This window comes from Thunnus maccoyii, chromosome 20 (genome assembly GCF_910596095.1).
Source record: "Thunnus maccoyii chromosome 20, fThuMac1.1, whole genome shotgun sequence".
Classification (NCBI taxonomy): Eukaryota; Metazoa; Chordata; class Actinopteri; order Scombriformes; family Scombridae; genus Thunnus; species Thunnus maccoyii.
The window spans coordinates 6,513,863-6,529,718 of NC_056552.1; the positions used below are offsets into that span (position 1 = coordinate 6,513,863).

Below are 15,856 nucleotides of genomic sequence, written 5' to 3' on the forward strand. Positions count from 1 at the left end.
CCAAATAAACATCTCGTGCCTGGACCAAGCAAATAAAAGTAGATGAAAAATTGGATTATACATACACAACTCACACTGAAGTCAAGTACAAAATTGTGCAAAATGTCATTTTCATTTGAACTGTCCAAATCTACCAATACTATATCTATAGTCAGGTGGAAAAGGGAGCTATCTTGTATCTAGCAATTAGACATTTGAAATACAAAAGTGTGTCTTAGGGATTTTCTTGAGGTAATTGTACTTATTTTGTGGAAAAACCATATCTGACACATGATTATTCCAAGTTGAATATTTATATATATCTTAAAATATGTCTGTAAGGGGATCTTTAAATCAAAGTAGCAATACACCAATATGAAAATATTGTTACAAGTTAAGAGCCTGCATTCAGAAGTTTAGTTAAGTAAGTTATGGAAGTATCATCAGGTAAATGTACTTTAAATATCAAAAGAAAAGGACAAATGACTATCTTTGTGTTAGTATATTATTGGATTGCTACCACTGATGCATTTCAATGCTGCAGCTGGTCGAGGTGGAGCTAAATTAAACTACTTCATACATTACTCGGTAGTTAAATCTAGTTTTGCATGAAAAAAAATAATTTACAAGTTAACTATAATGACTACAGCTATCATATAAATGTAGCGGAATAAAAAGTATTTGCTTCTGGAATGGAGTAGAAACTAAAGTACAGTACTTACAGTAAAAGTTTAAATGTGGTCTTACTTCATTTAACACCCATTCAAATGTAAATACCGTTTATTACAGTACTGTTAATTATTCTTCTGGCCGGCGGGGGGCAGCAGCACTGAAGCATTTCGATGACGCTCAAATTATGAAGGAGAAGAAGAAGAAGCAAAACAAACAGGAGGAATGGCCCTTAATTGTATATAGATTTACATGTAGTCAATGAAAAATGGCATCTTCAGACGAAATAAAACGTCTTGAATATTTATCCTTGGTGTCCAAGGTGTGCACGGAGTTGGAAAATCATCTGGGAATTAGCGAAAAAGATCTGGGTAACGTACGACACATGCTAACACTTAACAGGTAACGTTATAGTAACGTTAATGTGACTAAATTAGCATGTGTAGCTAAACACCAGTTGCTTTTTTTTTTTGCAGCTGAATTTATCATCAGCCTGGCTGAAAAACACCCGACATTTGAGGAGTTTAAAGCCGCCCTGACAGAAAATGGAGCAGATTTTACAGTATGTGTTTAACAAAAACGAACACCTCAATGTTTGTTTACTGCTTATATGGCATTGTGTTTTATCTCTAAGCTCATATTTGTTGTTTTCAGGATACTCTCATTGGTAATTTACTCAGACTTATTCATACTATGCGACCATCACCGTCTACAAGTAAAGGTACAGAGAGTTTTTATATGTTTTATATAATAATACTGTATGTTTTGCAGCTGTAGCCCTACTGTTAAATCATTTATTCTCTGTGGTTTGTGACAGCACCCCAGACAGAGGTTAAACCAAAGAGTGAGAAGGATAAGCTGAAAGAGAAATATCCTGCTTTATGTAAACCAGATGATGCTGTGTGGAGGGTAAGACACTTTCCTCGAAGAGAATGAAAGCTTTCTTCTCTCGTTTTTAATTACATCTTTGCATCTTCTGGTAAACCTCTAAAGTAAAATACGACTCTTGGTCTGTGGGAGAATCAGCAATGGCTTGAATAAATAACTGACCTTGTTGATAAAGTTCAGAGGCAACTAGTTTTGCAGTGTTTATAGAGTTATGGAGCTGTTTAAAGTTTCAATGATTAGTCGATTAATCGATTTGTTATCAACTATTATATTAATCACCAGCTATTTTGATTACCGCTTAATGTTTTTGAGTCATTTTTTATGAAAAAAATGTCCAAACTCTTTGATTCTAGATTCTCAAATGTGAATATTTTCTGGTTTCTTAAGTCTTCTTTGACAGTAAACTGAATATCTTTAGGTTGTGAGCTCTTGGTTGGGACAAAACAAGACATTTGAGGATGTCATCTTTAACCAATTGATTAATTGAGAAACTAGACAGATTAATTCATAATGAAAAAAATCATTAGTTGCAGCCCTAGAGCTGCTGCCATTAATTATTACCTCTCCATCAGATTCCACCTCACCACACGGATAAAGATGATGAGCAGGTTGCTGCAGAAGCCATGAAGGAGTTGGAGATGCTTATGCCTAACGTCTCTGGGACAAGTTCTGATTACAGGTGATTAAAATCATTTCTGTCCCAAAAGTGGATACCCGCCATTTGGAAAAGAAGTGATGATTGATTGATGATTTAAGTAAAAATACATTGACATCATTTTGGATTAGAAAATAGACCTTTTTCTCACATCCTCCTCAGGCCAGGCAGGAATTTGCACAGCGACAGAAGTCGAGACACAGACAGAGAGAGCGGACGTCAGCGAAGTCGTTCACGCTCCAGATCGAGAGACCGTGATGGAGAAACAAACCACAAGCGCAGGAGGAAACGGGCGTCTCGTTGGAGCGACCAACCTCCGAGCCCACCAAGAGACAACGACAACAACAACAACAAGGAGGACAGAGACTCAGACTGCTGCCATGATAGACTTGTAGATCGGCCGCTGTCAGACCAGCCTGTTGTTGGCACCGTCTACAACGGCAAAATCAGTAGTATTATGCAGTTTGGCTGTTTTGTGCAGCTAGAGGGCCTCAGGTTGGTAAACTACATTTTTACAGCCAGTGTGCTTTTTTTTTTAAGTTATAATCCTAAAGAAACATGTGCTCACTTTGATAAACAAAACAAATGCATCCCCTTAATGACATGTTGCATTCAGGTTTGTTTTTCCAGTTTATGACTAAAATTTTCTTTAGTGTTTTGGACGTGATCCTTCTGTAAAACCTGTTGTGTATATAACCACGTTCGTCTCTGCAGAAAGCGCTGGGAGGGCCTGGTGCATATCTCAGAGTTGCGCAAAGAAGGACGTATAGCAAATGTGGCCGATGTCGTCACCAAAGGCCAAAAGGTGAAGGTCAAAGTGCTGTCGTTCACTGGAACCAAAGCCAGCCTTAGCATGAAGGTAAGACAAGTGTAGAAATTTGTTTTATCTTTTGTTCCCCAGCTGCTTAAAGGCTAACCAGGTGATTTAAAAAATGAAGGACATGCCACTTACCCACGCTGCAAAATATTTTACTTACAAAATTGATGGTTTTTAGTTATTTCATATATTGTTTCCAATTTTTCAGACAATCACGGGATACTGTAGTACTTTTTGTGAAGCAGTAAAAACCCAAACCAGCCAGTAACATTAGTTTTCTTTAAAAAATGCAAATATTTATTTATGCGAAAACACCTTTCATGTTGCCAGGATGTAGACCAGGAGACAGGGGAGGACCTGAACCCCAACAGAAGGAGGAACCTTGACACTGGAGTTGGAGACGAAGCAATGAGGAACCCTGACCGCCCCATTGAAGCGAGTGTGCTAGAAATGGAGGAAAACTCAACGGAGCGCAAAAGGCTCGCCAAGATAACAGACCTTGAGAAATGGGAGATAAAACAGGTATTCATCAAACACAAAACTGAATCTTTAGGGGTTCCTCAGGGGTGAAATCTTCATAAATCATCCACTTTATTTAAAGCAACATTTCCCCCCCAATTCAGATGATTGCTGCCAATGTACTTCCTAAGGAAGAGTTCCCAGAATTTGACGAGGAAACGGGGATCCTTCCCAACATAGATGACGATGAAGGTAAAATCCTACATTTTGTTCTTAATTTTTTTTTTCAAATATAAAATAACACTGCATAATAATGTCTCTGTTCTGTCAACAGATGAGGAAATAGAGGTCGATCTGGTTGAAGAGGAACCACCATTCCTGAAAGGACAGACTAAGTGGACCATGAACATGAGCCCAGTCAAAATAGTAAAGGTTTGTATCTCTGCTCCAGAATGTTTCTGTGGTGCATAAATCAGTGCAGATCTTAACAGGTAAAGAAAGTAAGAGATGCTACGTTTCTGTTTCCTGTGTGTGTGAAACAGAAACAGCAATGACACTCAGAGCAGCGTAGAAAAGAAAAAGAAACTGCATATGTAAGACTCATTACCTGGAGTATCAGAGGCAGCCATTGCTTTCCTTGCCTGCAGAGGGTGCACAATACTGCTGCTTTTCTTGCCAGTCGTTGCCATAGGTCTGACTGAGCCTGGAGGCATGAAACTCCTGCAACTGCAGCTCTGCAGTTAGATGATATTTGCCTGGTTTGGCTGTGGAAAGTGTGCATCATTGTCTACTTGTTAATCTTCATTTACTGTAAAAGTAGATTGTATCACCAGAAGTACATACAGGAATCTGTATGTTTGTGTTATAAATACTGATGCTGTCTGACAACATATTTTCTACCTGATTCTCTGTCCTGCCGGTGTTTGATGTTTTCATTTTGTCCGTTAGAATCCAGACGGCTCTCTTTCCCAAGCAGCCATGATGCAGAGCGCTTTGGCAAAGGAGAGGCGAGAGATAAAGCAGGCGGTCCGTGCAGCAGAGATGGACTCCATCCCTACTGGTCTCAACAAGCACTGGATCGACCCTATGCCTGACTGTAAGCACCTGGACTACACATTTGTAATATTCCATCCAACAATTTATAAATCTGTCAGTGTGATATCTTTCAGTAATATTCAAGCATCAGTAGAACAAACTTAAATCTTTTTTTTTGGCACAAATACAACTTTCAAACGGAAGCTAATTAAAAAGACAAAAACGATCTCTGTTGTGTGGAAGAGATTTCAAATTTAGAAAATAACATTTTGACATCTGTCTTGTGCCAGGCCTATTACAGTATTACACTGTAACCCGGCCACGGCTGGAGATGGTTATCTGGCTTCAGTATGAGTTTACACTGGCACACAGAGACATAACACACTGTGTCTTCCGTGGCTTGAGGGGGTATCGGAGGCTTTACAAGTTTCCTTCCAGCTGGTCACTACCTCTGACTCATAGTTTAATACAAAAAGATCTTGTTGGGAAGTTCATTATCGTGGCCTTTCATCTTAATTAATCAAAATAGTAGACTGCAGGAGGTCGGGATGGATCTTGCCCGGAACTTTACGTTGACCCATATCACTGCTCCTCTCCCGCACAGATGATGGAAGACAGATCGCTGCCAACATGAGAGGCATCGGCGCTATGCCTATTGATCTTCCAGAGTGGAAAAGATACGCCTTCGGAGGGAACCAGGTGTCGTATGGCAAGAAGACAGAACTTTCAATCCTGCAGCAGAGAGAGAGCCTGCCTATTTTTAAACTCAAGGAACAGCTCATTCAGGTACGAGCAGTGGTGAGATGACTTTCAGGGCGTAAGTGATACCGAGTTATTAGACATAAAGTAGGAAGTTATAGGAGGACTGAATGAGAAAGGGGAGCTGACTTTTGAAAGATGTCTCAAAGGCCCTTAAGGAATGCACTTTCATAGCTCACCAGTTCATTCTTTCTCTTTACAGGCTGTCCACGATAATCAGATCTTGATTGTAGTTGGAGAAACTGGTTCCGGTAAGACCACGCAGATCACCCAGTACCTGGCAGAGGCGGGTTACACCGCCCGGGGGAAGATTGGTTGTACCCAGCCCCGTCGTGTGGCTGCCATGTCAGTGGCTAAGAGAGTCTCTGAGGAGTACGGTTGCCGTCTAGGCCAAGAGGTAATTGATGTACATTCATGCTAATAATACAGCTTTTCTCATTATTGTAGCATTTGATTGTTCTATGTAAGCATTAAAGTTTTAAAACCTCCAAAAAAACTGTAGACGAGAGTTAAAAATTCATGAAATCTTGTTCACTGAGAACACAAAACAGGAGAAATGGTGGAATATTTCATCAATCTACTAGTTAAAGACTGCTCAAAATCAACTATACTGTCAGACTGTGTTCTTAATATTCATTAATGCCATAATAATAATTCCACTTTCACACCAATAATGATTCATAACTAAGCTGGGGTTGGTTTAGGGCCTTTTTCATTGTTAAATACATAACCTCCAATTTGTCAGTAACTATAATTCTTTTCTTCCTTGTTACTTTCAGGTGGGTTACACCATTCGTTTTGAGGACTGCACCAGTACAGAGACGGTAATCAAGTACATGACCCATGGTATGCTGCAGAGGGAGTGTCTGATAGACCCAGACATGAGTCTATATTCCCTCATCATGCTAGACGAGGCCCACGAGAGAACAATCCACACAGATGTGCTATTCGGCCTGCTCAAGAAGGTATTTCATTCTAAAAACCATCCATGATTTAAAAAAATATAGTAAATGACTTAGTTACATGCCAAAATACTGTATATAATTATCTCATGTACGTGTGCCTGCTCTGTCTTTCTTAGACGATACAGAAACGCAAAGACATGAAGCTGATAGTGTCCTCAGCGACACTGGATGCTGTCAAGTTCTCCCAGTATTTCTTTGAAGCTCCCATCTTCACCATCCCAGGAAGAACTTTCCCAGTGGAGATCCTCTACACCAAAGAGCCTGAGACAGACTACCTGGATGCCAGTCTCATCACTGTTATGCAGATCCATCTGTCTGAGCCTCCAGGTACGGTTGCTTCAAAAAGAGGATTCACTAAACCTGTGATGAATATTTTAAGATACTTTATACATGTTTATACATCTTTTAATGATCCTTTATGTTAAAAAATGTTCCCGTCCTTTCTCTAGGTGACATCCTGGTGTTTCTGACCGGACAGGAAGAGATCGACACCGCTTGTGAGATCCTGTATGAGCGAATGAAGTCACTGGGGCCTGATGTTCCTGAACTGATTATTCTGCCCGTCTATTCCGCCCTGCCCAGTGAGATGCAGACACGGATATTTGACCCTGCACCTCCAGGCAGCAGAAAGGTAATAGACTGCACTGGTGACTACTGCTTATCATACAACTATCTTTTCTTTAAATAGAATTTGAATGTAGTCACCTTTTGATGACTTTATGTTTAGTCCAAAAGTTCAAACAGAGCTTTTTAAAGCCCAGTCATACACCATAAAATTGATATATGTTTATATTCACACATTTTTCTTTCTTTTGCTCACTACCAGGTCATCATTGCCACAAACATCGCTGAGACGTCTCTGACTATTGATGGAATATACTACGTGGTGGATCCAGGCTTTGTTAAGCAGATTGTGTATAATTCCAAGACTGGTATTGATCAGCTTGTGGTGACTCCCATATCACAGGTTAGACAGTTTAAAACATCCTTATTAATCATTTTACGTGTCCACTTCTTAAATCGTTCGATAGATGAACATCTTTTTCCATAATAGTCCTTTAAAAACTCCTCACTCTCGTTTCAGGCTCAGGCCAAGCAGAGGGCAGGTCGAGCCGGCAGAACAGGCCCAGGGAAGTGTTACAGGCTCTACACAGAGAGAGCTTACAGAGACGAGATGCTCGTATCCAACGTACCTGAGATCCAGAGAACCAACTTGGCCAGCACTGTGCTGTCTCTGAAGGTAATGTAGTAGTTTCATGTTTTGCTAACACTTCCATGGATCAATCTCCATCTGTCAAACTGCTTTTGGGGTTTTGATAGACGTTGGATAAATGATACATACAGTATGACAGTAAGTACTACTACAATGCGGGCTGCTCAATCCCTGTCCTTGTAATCTATCACAAGACATTTTAATTCAAACACTCTTCATTGTTGCAGTTATTAAAGAATGTAGTGCTTCTATTGTTGTAATTGTAATTTCTCTGGTGCTCTCCTTGCCTCCCCAGGCCATGGGTATTAATGACCTTCTGGCATTTGACTTCATGGACGCTCCTCCAATGGAGACTCTGATCACAGCCATGGAGCAACTCTACACTCTTGGAGCGTTGGATGATGAAGGCTTACTAACACGGCTGGGTAGAAGGGTGAGGAGACTAGGAAAATTCCTGCTTCCATTGCTCTCAAATGTCATATCTGGACTAGGGTTGTTTCCCTATTTATAAAGTTGGTCTGCATTTTGATTAATATCGGCCTTTATTGTTCAGATGGCTGAGTTCCCTCTGGAGCCGATGCTGTGTAAGATGTTGATCATGTCCGTCCATCTGGGCTGCAGTGAAGAGATGCTCACCATCGTGTCCATGTTGTCTGTTCAGAACATCTTTTACAGACCAAAGGTATGTGGCTTTGCATCACAAAAGTCATGCTGACCACATTATAACGATGCACAGAAGTCCATTAGCTCCCATTATAAAATGCAACAACATGATAAAGCTTAACATGTATTGTATCAGAACAAAACAAAATTCAATCCTTCCATTTGCAGGACAAACAGGCCCAGGCTGACCAGAGAAAGGCAAAGTTCTTCCAGCTCGAAGGAGACCATCTTACGCTACTGGCTGTCTACAACTCCTGGAAGAACAACAAGTTCTCCAACCCCTGGTGTTTTGAGAACTTCATCCAGGCTCGCTCCTTAAAGAGAGCTCAGGACATCCGCAAGCAGATGCTGAGCATCATGGACAGGTAATCCACGTATTAAATTCAACTGTGATTTGATTTAATTTCCCCCTGTGTGAAACTGAGAAAATGAAACCGTATGCTACTGATAGAGTAAACAAAGGCCATACTTTATTTTTTTAATGTGTAAGCAGAAGCTTAGCAGTGTAAGTGATACATAAAAAATATACAGCAATGTACTTGAATCCATGGCAGGTTAGGGGTTCGATTTTCACCTCAATCGAACAGTCTTATGAAAAAAAATATAATTTGGGTTCAGATAACAGATAATACAGATGCAGATTTTCACTGCAGTGTACAAATATTAAGTATTATATTCCTCAGGCACAAGTTGGACGTGGTATCTTGCGGGACAGCTACAATGCGGGTCCAGAAAGCTATTTGCAGCGGTTTCTTCAGGAACGCTGCCAGAAAGCACCCTCAGGATGGTTACCGTACCCTGATTGACCAGCAGGTGGTGTACCTCCACCCCTCAAGCACTCTCTTTAACCGCCAGCCAGAATGGTGAGTCCTCAATGCACACTGCAGGGCTGATCTGATGAATAGTCTCATCTGACATTGTGTCCAGGTGGCTTTGGTCTGTCTTTGGCTCTAAATCATTGACTGTCACTACCCAACAAGTGGCAACTATCCTCACAATCAAGTAGGATCAATACAATTTAAGTGATTATATTGTATTGATGTCATTATTCTGTATTTTTGTCTTCGATATTGTATTTTCTACAGGCTTGTGTACCACGAGTTGGTGCTGACCACCAAGGAGTACATGCGGGAGGTGACCACCATCGACCCTCGCTGGCTGGTGGAGTTCGCTCCAGCTTTCTACAGAGTCGGTGACCCTACGCGCCTCAGTCGGCAGAAGAGGCAGCAGAAACTGGAACCTCTTTACAACCGTTACGAGGAACCCAACGCGTGGAGAATCTCCCGCGCGTTCAGGCGACGGTGAAGATCTCCTGTGCTTCATGCTCATACATGGTGGACTGTGTTGTGCATTCTCAGTCAGCTAATGGCTGAAAAAGACACTTTAGTTCCATATTTCTATTTCACTTTGTTAAACCCAGACCTTTGACTGTACAAGTGGTGATTAAACTTTAATTGTTAAGTCTTAACTCAGTTCAGTAACACTTATTTTGTCAGCTATGTCATAACCAGTATGAGGTGTTAATGAGAGCTGGTCAACATTTCCTATATTGTATTTTTTAGAAAAAAAATAAAAAGGTGATTTCAATTTTTTTTAAATTCACTGCAGATGAACACTGGATGCACTTTTATTTGCTGCTTCGTCTTAATTATCCATTGTCTTGTTTGCATGGATAAATACGCAGTATTTAATCAGTGCGTGAGCAAGGTGTTAGGTTGAAATGTTGTTTCATTTGACATTTGTATTCTTCAAAGTTTGATGAGAAGATTGATAAATATTTAGCTACCGCTAGCAGCTGGTTAGCTAAGCATAGCACTGCTTAGCATAGCTAAGCAAGACTGGAAAAACGGGGAAACAAATAGCTTGGCTCTGTCAAATAATAACATAATCCACCTTTTACCTCCTGCCTTCAAGCTCACTGATGAACATGTTGTACCTGGTTTGTTTAATCTTTAAAAAAAGATGATTATGATCAGTTTCATGACCTACATCATATCATGAAACTGGTAAAAAAAATGGTAAAAAGCAGAAAAGTTACAAAACACTACAAATCTGTCATGAACCATAAAACATCACATGCGATGGACTACAAAAACACAGGAAAGAATAGTCTAGACTTCATGTTGGGTATTATTATGGGTATTTATTAAGCAATCTCTTCAACCACAGTCATGTTTATGGATTGAGTAGGCCTCAGATGTGAGAGGAATGCAGCTCTTAAAAACAAAACAAAAAAAAAATCCCTAATGAGATTAATTTAAAACAAAAACACCATAGCCTTATATACAAGTGGATGGGGTGGGCATGTGCAAGAGGTGCGTGGGGACTCGGGGGGGGGGGGGGGGGGGGGGGGGTGTGTATGATGATGGGTTGGTATAACAGGAAGATTTCTGAGGGTGGGGGAAGGATGGGGACTGGCTTTAGTACATGTAGCCTTTGGAGTAGGGCTGGGGGCCCATGTTTTGGGGGGCTTGTTCTGTGGTGTAGGGCACTCCCTCATCCAGGTGGGACAGGGGCACTGTGTCCTCCTCGTTGACATAGCGCTCAAACTCGGCCTTCAGGCTGGGCCGCTGATTGTCGGGGAAGGCCAGGGAGATGAGGGCCTCGGGCTCACAGACAAACTTGTAAACATAGCGCTCCCCTGCCACCTGCGGAGAGAGGAAATGGCTTGAGTCATATAAGAATGTACGTTTAAAAAACACACCCTCAACTTCTTTTTTTTTTTTTTTCCAGGTGTGCAGTTGTTTATTTAAGTCATACAGGCGCACAGATCTTACGGTCTGTCTTTGCCTGGCCCTAGTCTTATCTTATTTCTCCCTGTTTAGATTTCATCCAGTAAATGATCAGATCTGCGTCACAAAAGTGCAGCGGATGCAGTGACCTAATTATCAACTGACGTATGTGACTCAGTTGTGATTGGTAGGGATTTAGTGGGATTGAGTAGCATTTAATTTGACTAATATACAGCATGTCATTAGGCACAATATGTAACTATGATCACTGCAACCTAGTTTTGCTTATTTCACTCTGATCATTCTAAATGTGTGTAATTATTATATATTGATATCGGTGATGATGTATATTACATGAAGGACAAAGGTTTAGGCTCAAGGCCCAAGAGCATAAAATGAGTACCAGTTTCTCAAAAGGAACTGGTAAGTAAACTAATGGCTTTATTAATACTTAATATATCATTAAATAATGCTTCATAGATCATTTAAAGCATTCATAAGAGTTTTTGGGCTGGCAGGCTGATATTTATCCTCCTCAAGCATAGTTTTGTTGGTCTTTTTAGCTAGCTCTTTGATTCATGAGGACGACTCCTCTAATGGACAGTTAGCCCATTCATTCTGGGAGAGAGCTGCAGTGCATCTGGACTACAGTCCATATATTAACAACTTACTAACATTTGCAACTGCAGACTTGATGAATTATTTTAAAAGCCCTAATGTTGCATGCTAGAGGAAGATAAACACCATCCCAAAAGCTGTTCTTATTAATGGCTTCTAACTGATCTGTAAAGCATTAGAAAATGACTAAAAGCCATTAGTTACAACTTATAAACCTTTTATAAAGGGTGGTACCATAAAGTGAAATGTGTTGAAGTTACCTTACTATGAATACATATGAAAGGAAACTTAGGCAAACATCAGGTTTAAAGGACTGTAATTTCTGGGTGTTTTAAAGTCCAAATTCTCAGAGCTTGCAATATAAATAGGGTATGTTTTGTACCTTCTGCATGATTCCCTTCTCGTAGTAATAGCGCAGAGAGCGACTGAGCTTGTCATAGTTCATGGCTGGACGGTTCTTCTGCATGCCCCACAGCCTGGCAACCTGAGGAGAGGGAGAACAAGGAGGCAGGGGGAAGGGGAGAAGACGGGAGAAACGGCTGTGGTTACTTTTCTGATATAGTTCAGCTTCGGTGAGGTTCATTCAAAGGTGAGAGGTTCCTTGCATGCGTTAGAAGGGCTTAAAGAATATAGCCTTCCTCAAATGACACGTCAACATATGAAAATTGTTTGTGTCAGCATTTTTTTTTCTCCCCAGAGTTCATATTCCAAAAATCATAATCAGACACAGTTGGGGTTATTTTCACACTGTGACCACTAGGGGTCCTCGGTGACAAGTCAAAAGTCCTCTCTGCTGTTCAACTCAACAGCGTCAACATGCCAAGACCAGAGCCAGTCCCCACATGTGGATTCACTTCCTTTTTATGTAACCCATTACCACTTGAATGCAACCAGAGTCCCACAGTGTTCGCAGTGAAATAGGAGTCATGGCTGGTTGTCAGAGGCAGGCCATGAAATACAGTCCCAACCTAAAATTGAACTCCCAGCTGATGAGGGACCACTAACTCTAATAGAAAATTAGTATCTCACAACCCCACACAGTCAAAGAGGAAGTAGATCAAATCATTTTGTAACTGTGAACGCACATTATGTTGACAAACACCATCTCAGATATTGAGGAAACTGTAAAGCTGGGGGAGGAGAGGGAGAGACGCTGAGATTCATGACTCAGGAAGAGACAGGTTGTATCCCACAGTGGCCATCCAGCCAGCAGCCCTGTTTGATCTCTGAGTGTGCTCTCAGCCCTAATTGCTCTTGTAAAACTCTTACCCCATTCATTTTTAATGTACAGTAAAAAGATAATGGAAAACACAGTACAGGCCTATCCATATTAGGACTCACCTAAATGGACGCCGTCTGATGCATCCAGTCAAATTGCACAGTCTTAAACATCGCGAAAATGTCTCGACTACAGAAATGCGAGGAGGTGAGAGAGAACAGGGTGTGTTGGAGGATTCTGCGATAGCGCTTGTCCTTCATTTATCAATCCACCGTTCCATGTGTTGAATAATGAATGGGGGACTAATGGAAGATGGATCAGAGAATAGACCTATAAGGGAAAGTGGCCAAATCTCACTTCTAATCACTCTAATCTGCATAGCGCTAACAAATTCATTCCGAGAATAACTCCTGTGCTCTTCTTATCAGATTTATATTAACATCATGATCTCTATCAACACTTCACTATCTGTGGAGAAGGCCATACAGTCCTATGAGCTAAAAATAATGCTGGTGCACTTTAAATGGTACAGCTCTTTAATCCAAACATTTAAAGTGATATCACTGAAGTTTTCATTGAAAGAGGTCAATTTTTTTTTGCTGTAAACACCTTCTTCCACCATCATAAGTAGAGCTGCAACTAATGATTAGTGTTTTCAGCCCACAACTCAAAGATATTCAGTTTATTATCATACAACACTAAATAAACCAGAAAATATTCACATTTGAGAAGTTGGAATGAGAGAATTTAGATATTTTTTCTTAAAAAATTACACATAACAACTAATCTATTAATCGACTAATTGTTGCAGCTCTAATTATAAACCTTAACCACTATACATGTTGTAAGATGATGTACCATTAATGGCTGCTGGATGGTTGCTCCAAAAGAAATCTCAAACTGTATTGAATTTAATTCAGAAAGTCTCAGTTTCTCAATACTCAAATGCAAATTCAGTATTTTTCCCCACAAGAAATTTTGGTCTGAAAATTCAAAAATCTTAAAGAGAGGTACTGTACAGTATTTGTTAGTGACCTTGGCCTTTCACACTGGATTTGAGGCTCCAGTGATACCAACTGTGTTTTATATTGTGCTCAATTAACCCAAATTCAAGCTTTAACATATTCCTCTAGAGATCTAATAATATGATTAAAAGTAAGACAGATTCAGATGTGCAGTACCTCTTCGGGTTCAATGAGTTTGAATTCCATGCCGCGGCCAGTCCAGGCGATGAAATGGGCATTGCCCGGGTCGTCCAGCAGGGCCACCAGGAACTGCCAGAGCTGCAAAGAGCCACGGCGCTGGTAAGGTGTGCCCTCGCGAAAAACACCACCCCCTTCCTGCTTCACCTCACCTGCACGAGGAGCAAAGAGACTGGAGGTCAGTGTGTTCATGGGCTGTGTTCACATACGGCTGTTTTTGTATTACAATTGGACCGAGAGTCACTGAATCTTACAAGCTTATGATGCAATTCAAACATTTTTGTAGCTTCAGTTGCGCTTTGCTTTCTCCACCAGCTATGTTGGTGACATTTGATACATTTTCGTCACAATCTGCAACCGTGCGTAAAGATTCAATCAATAAATTAGGCTCTAATGGTTTTTATATTGCATGTACAAACAAGGAAAGTTTGACTAATAACAGCTGGGGCCAGTACATCAGCAAGTCATCTAATCTTGATGTTTCATGTTTGCATACTGACGCAAACTGAATCAAATGCCTATTAACAACAGCCTATCAAATTGACCACTAAAAAGGCAACAGTGGGTTGAGTTGAGACAGAAATAGGAACATTTTGAGAAGAATTTTAGAAAACTAAGTCCTAAAAAAGAAATATAGATACAAAGCACAGATATTAAAACAAGAACTGGAGGAGAGGAATTTTGAGAGGAATTTTAGATGACTAAGTCCTAAAAAAGAAAGGTATTTTAGGTATATTAAAACAAAAACAGGATTTATACTATTTGGGATAGAAATTAAAAAAAAAACAAAAAAACTACCATAATAGGTGAGGCAATATAGGTAAATGGACACAGATTCGTGTTTGCCTGTGGTTGTTTACTGGTTATTGGATATGTTGTACACAAGTGTGGGAACATGAGAAGCTCAGCTAAGTTACTGGTTTTGTCTCTTGGAGAAGTTGCACACTTCACTGGTTCAACCAGTGCTGACACCCTCGGGCTCTCCACTCAATCTCCTTTAAAGTCAATCACTGACACCAACAACACCATGGGAAACTGTTTGTCTCTGTTCTGACTGTGACAGAGGAGCCCTGCATCGTGTGCACGGAGAAACCAAAACCCACTAAGTAAGATTCTGAGTACGCAAAAGACCCATGTACCTCTTACACAAGGAACTCTGACGTCTATGATTGGAGTGGGTGGCTGTATGGCTTGTGTTTCTCTCTTTTACTTGCTGTCATTCAACTAAAACCTATCCCACTGAACTGTGCTGTGTGTGTGTGTGGGTGTGTGAGAATGCAGAATGATTTTAGCTACTCACCTTCGAACTTCTCGGGAACCACACGTGAGTCATTTTCAAACAGATAGCCTGCAAGACAAGGGGAAGATTGTGTTCGAATTTTAAGGGGTCTTGATCTCAGAGCACTAGGTTGTTCATTTGGGATCTGTGCCAAGCTTTGAATGCCATCCCAACAAAATACAAGGATCTATTCACGCATGAATAACTTTAAGCCAATAAGTGTGTACTCCTCTTTTACAAAAGCAGACTAGAGCACTTCACTAACAAGGACAGGATTTCATAGTAGAGACATTTGAAAGGGATTTGGAACTTTGCTCCCAATTTCAGGGCCTGTTAGCTTATCCTATAGGCCTTTAAGAGTCATTCTGAGGGTCCTATACTCTGAGTGTAATTAGTGAATGAGAATTACAATTAGCCAAAATGGTGTAACAAACAATGGAAGTGAATGGGAGGATTGTTTTCCATTTCTGCCGGGGAAAATCGTGTGCTTTTTCCAGGAGTAATGTTTATTCAGGGATTCTTGAGGCAGGGGTGAGGCGAGAGCCTCTGCCAATGGAAACATAGACACACTGCTGGTTAGCCAATGGAAACACGGACACTCTACGCCGGTTAGCCAATGACCGCAGAGCTCCAGCCAGTGAAGGCTCAATGTAGATAAAGCGCTGGAGAAGGAGGAGATTGGACACATGCAACTGCAGTATATT

At 40.7% G+C, this 15,856-nt stretch overlaps 2 protein-coding genes across 4 annotated transcripts in view; one reads left to right on the forward strand and one right to left on the reverse strand.

Annotated features, from left to right (window-relative positions):
- The first annotated feature begins 824 nt into the window (after positions 1-824).
- Positions 825-9,715, forward strand: LOC121886454 (ATP-dependent RNA helicase DHX8-like). Its single transcript, XM_042396430.1, has 23 exons — positions 825-1,019; positions 1,125-1,210; positions 1,303-1,369; positions 1,466-1,557; positions 2,109-2,215; positions 2,354-2,686; positions 2,906-3,050; positions 3,339-3,530; positions 3,632-3,719; positions 3,802-3,899; positions 4,416-4,563; positions 5,107-5,288; positions 5,464-5,658; positions 6,041-6,226; positions 6,343-6,553; positions 6,676-6,857; positions 7,053-7,193; positions 7,311-7,466; positions 7,735-7,872; positions 7,993-8,121; positions 8,271-8,467; positions 8,786-8,965; positions 9,188-9,715. Exons 1-23 carry the CDS (start codon positions 917-919, stop codon positions 9,405-9,407), a joined length of 3,576 nt encoding a protein of 1,191 aa, XP_042252364.1. The 5' UTR covers positions 825-916; the 3' UTR covers positions 9,408-9,715.
- Positions 9,716-10,230: 515 nt separating this feature from the next.
- Positions 10,231-15,856, reverse strand: part of etv4 (ETS variant transcription factor 4) — a 31,165-nt gene continuing 25,539 nt past the window's right edge. For all 3 annotated transcript variants that reach the window (XM_042396432.1, XM_042396431.1, XM_042396433.1), the window contains 4 exons: positions 15,174-15,221; positions 13,853-14,025; positions 11,835-11,936; positions 10,231-10,750 (listed from right to left, as the gene is read on the reverse strand). In XM_042396432.1, the coding sequence (XP_042252366.1) occupies positions 10,523-10,750; positions 11,835-11,936; positions 13,853-14,025; positions 15,174-15,221 (551 nt within the window). In that variant the 3' untranslated portion in view covers positions 10,231-10,522. The remainder of the gene's footprint in view (positions 10,751-11,834; positions 11,937-13,852; positions 14,026-15,173; positions 15,222-15,856) is intronic.

Coding starts and splice junctions, on each gene's coding strand:
- LOC121886454 (XM_042396430.1), top strand. CDS start 917: ATGGCATCTTCAGACGAAATAAAACGTCTTGAATATTTATCCTTGGTG. Junction 5,659..6,040: donor GTTGCCGTCTAGGCCAAGAG/GTAATTGATGTA, acceptor TGTTACTTTCAG/GTGGGTTACACCATTCGTTT. Junction 6,858..7,052: donor CACCTCCAGGCAGCAGAAAG/GTAATAGACTGC, acceptor GCTCACTACCAG/GTCATCATTGCCACAAACAT.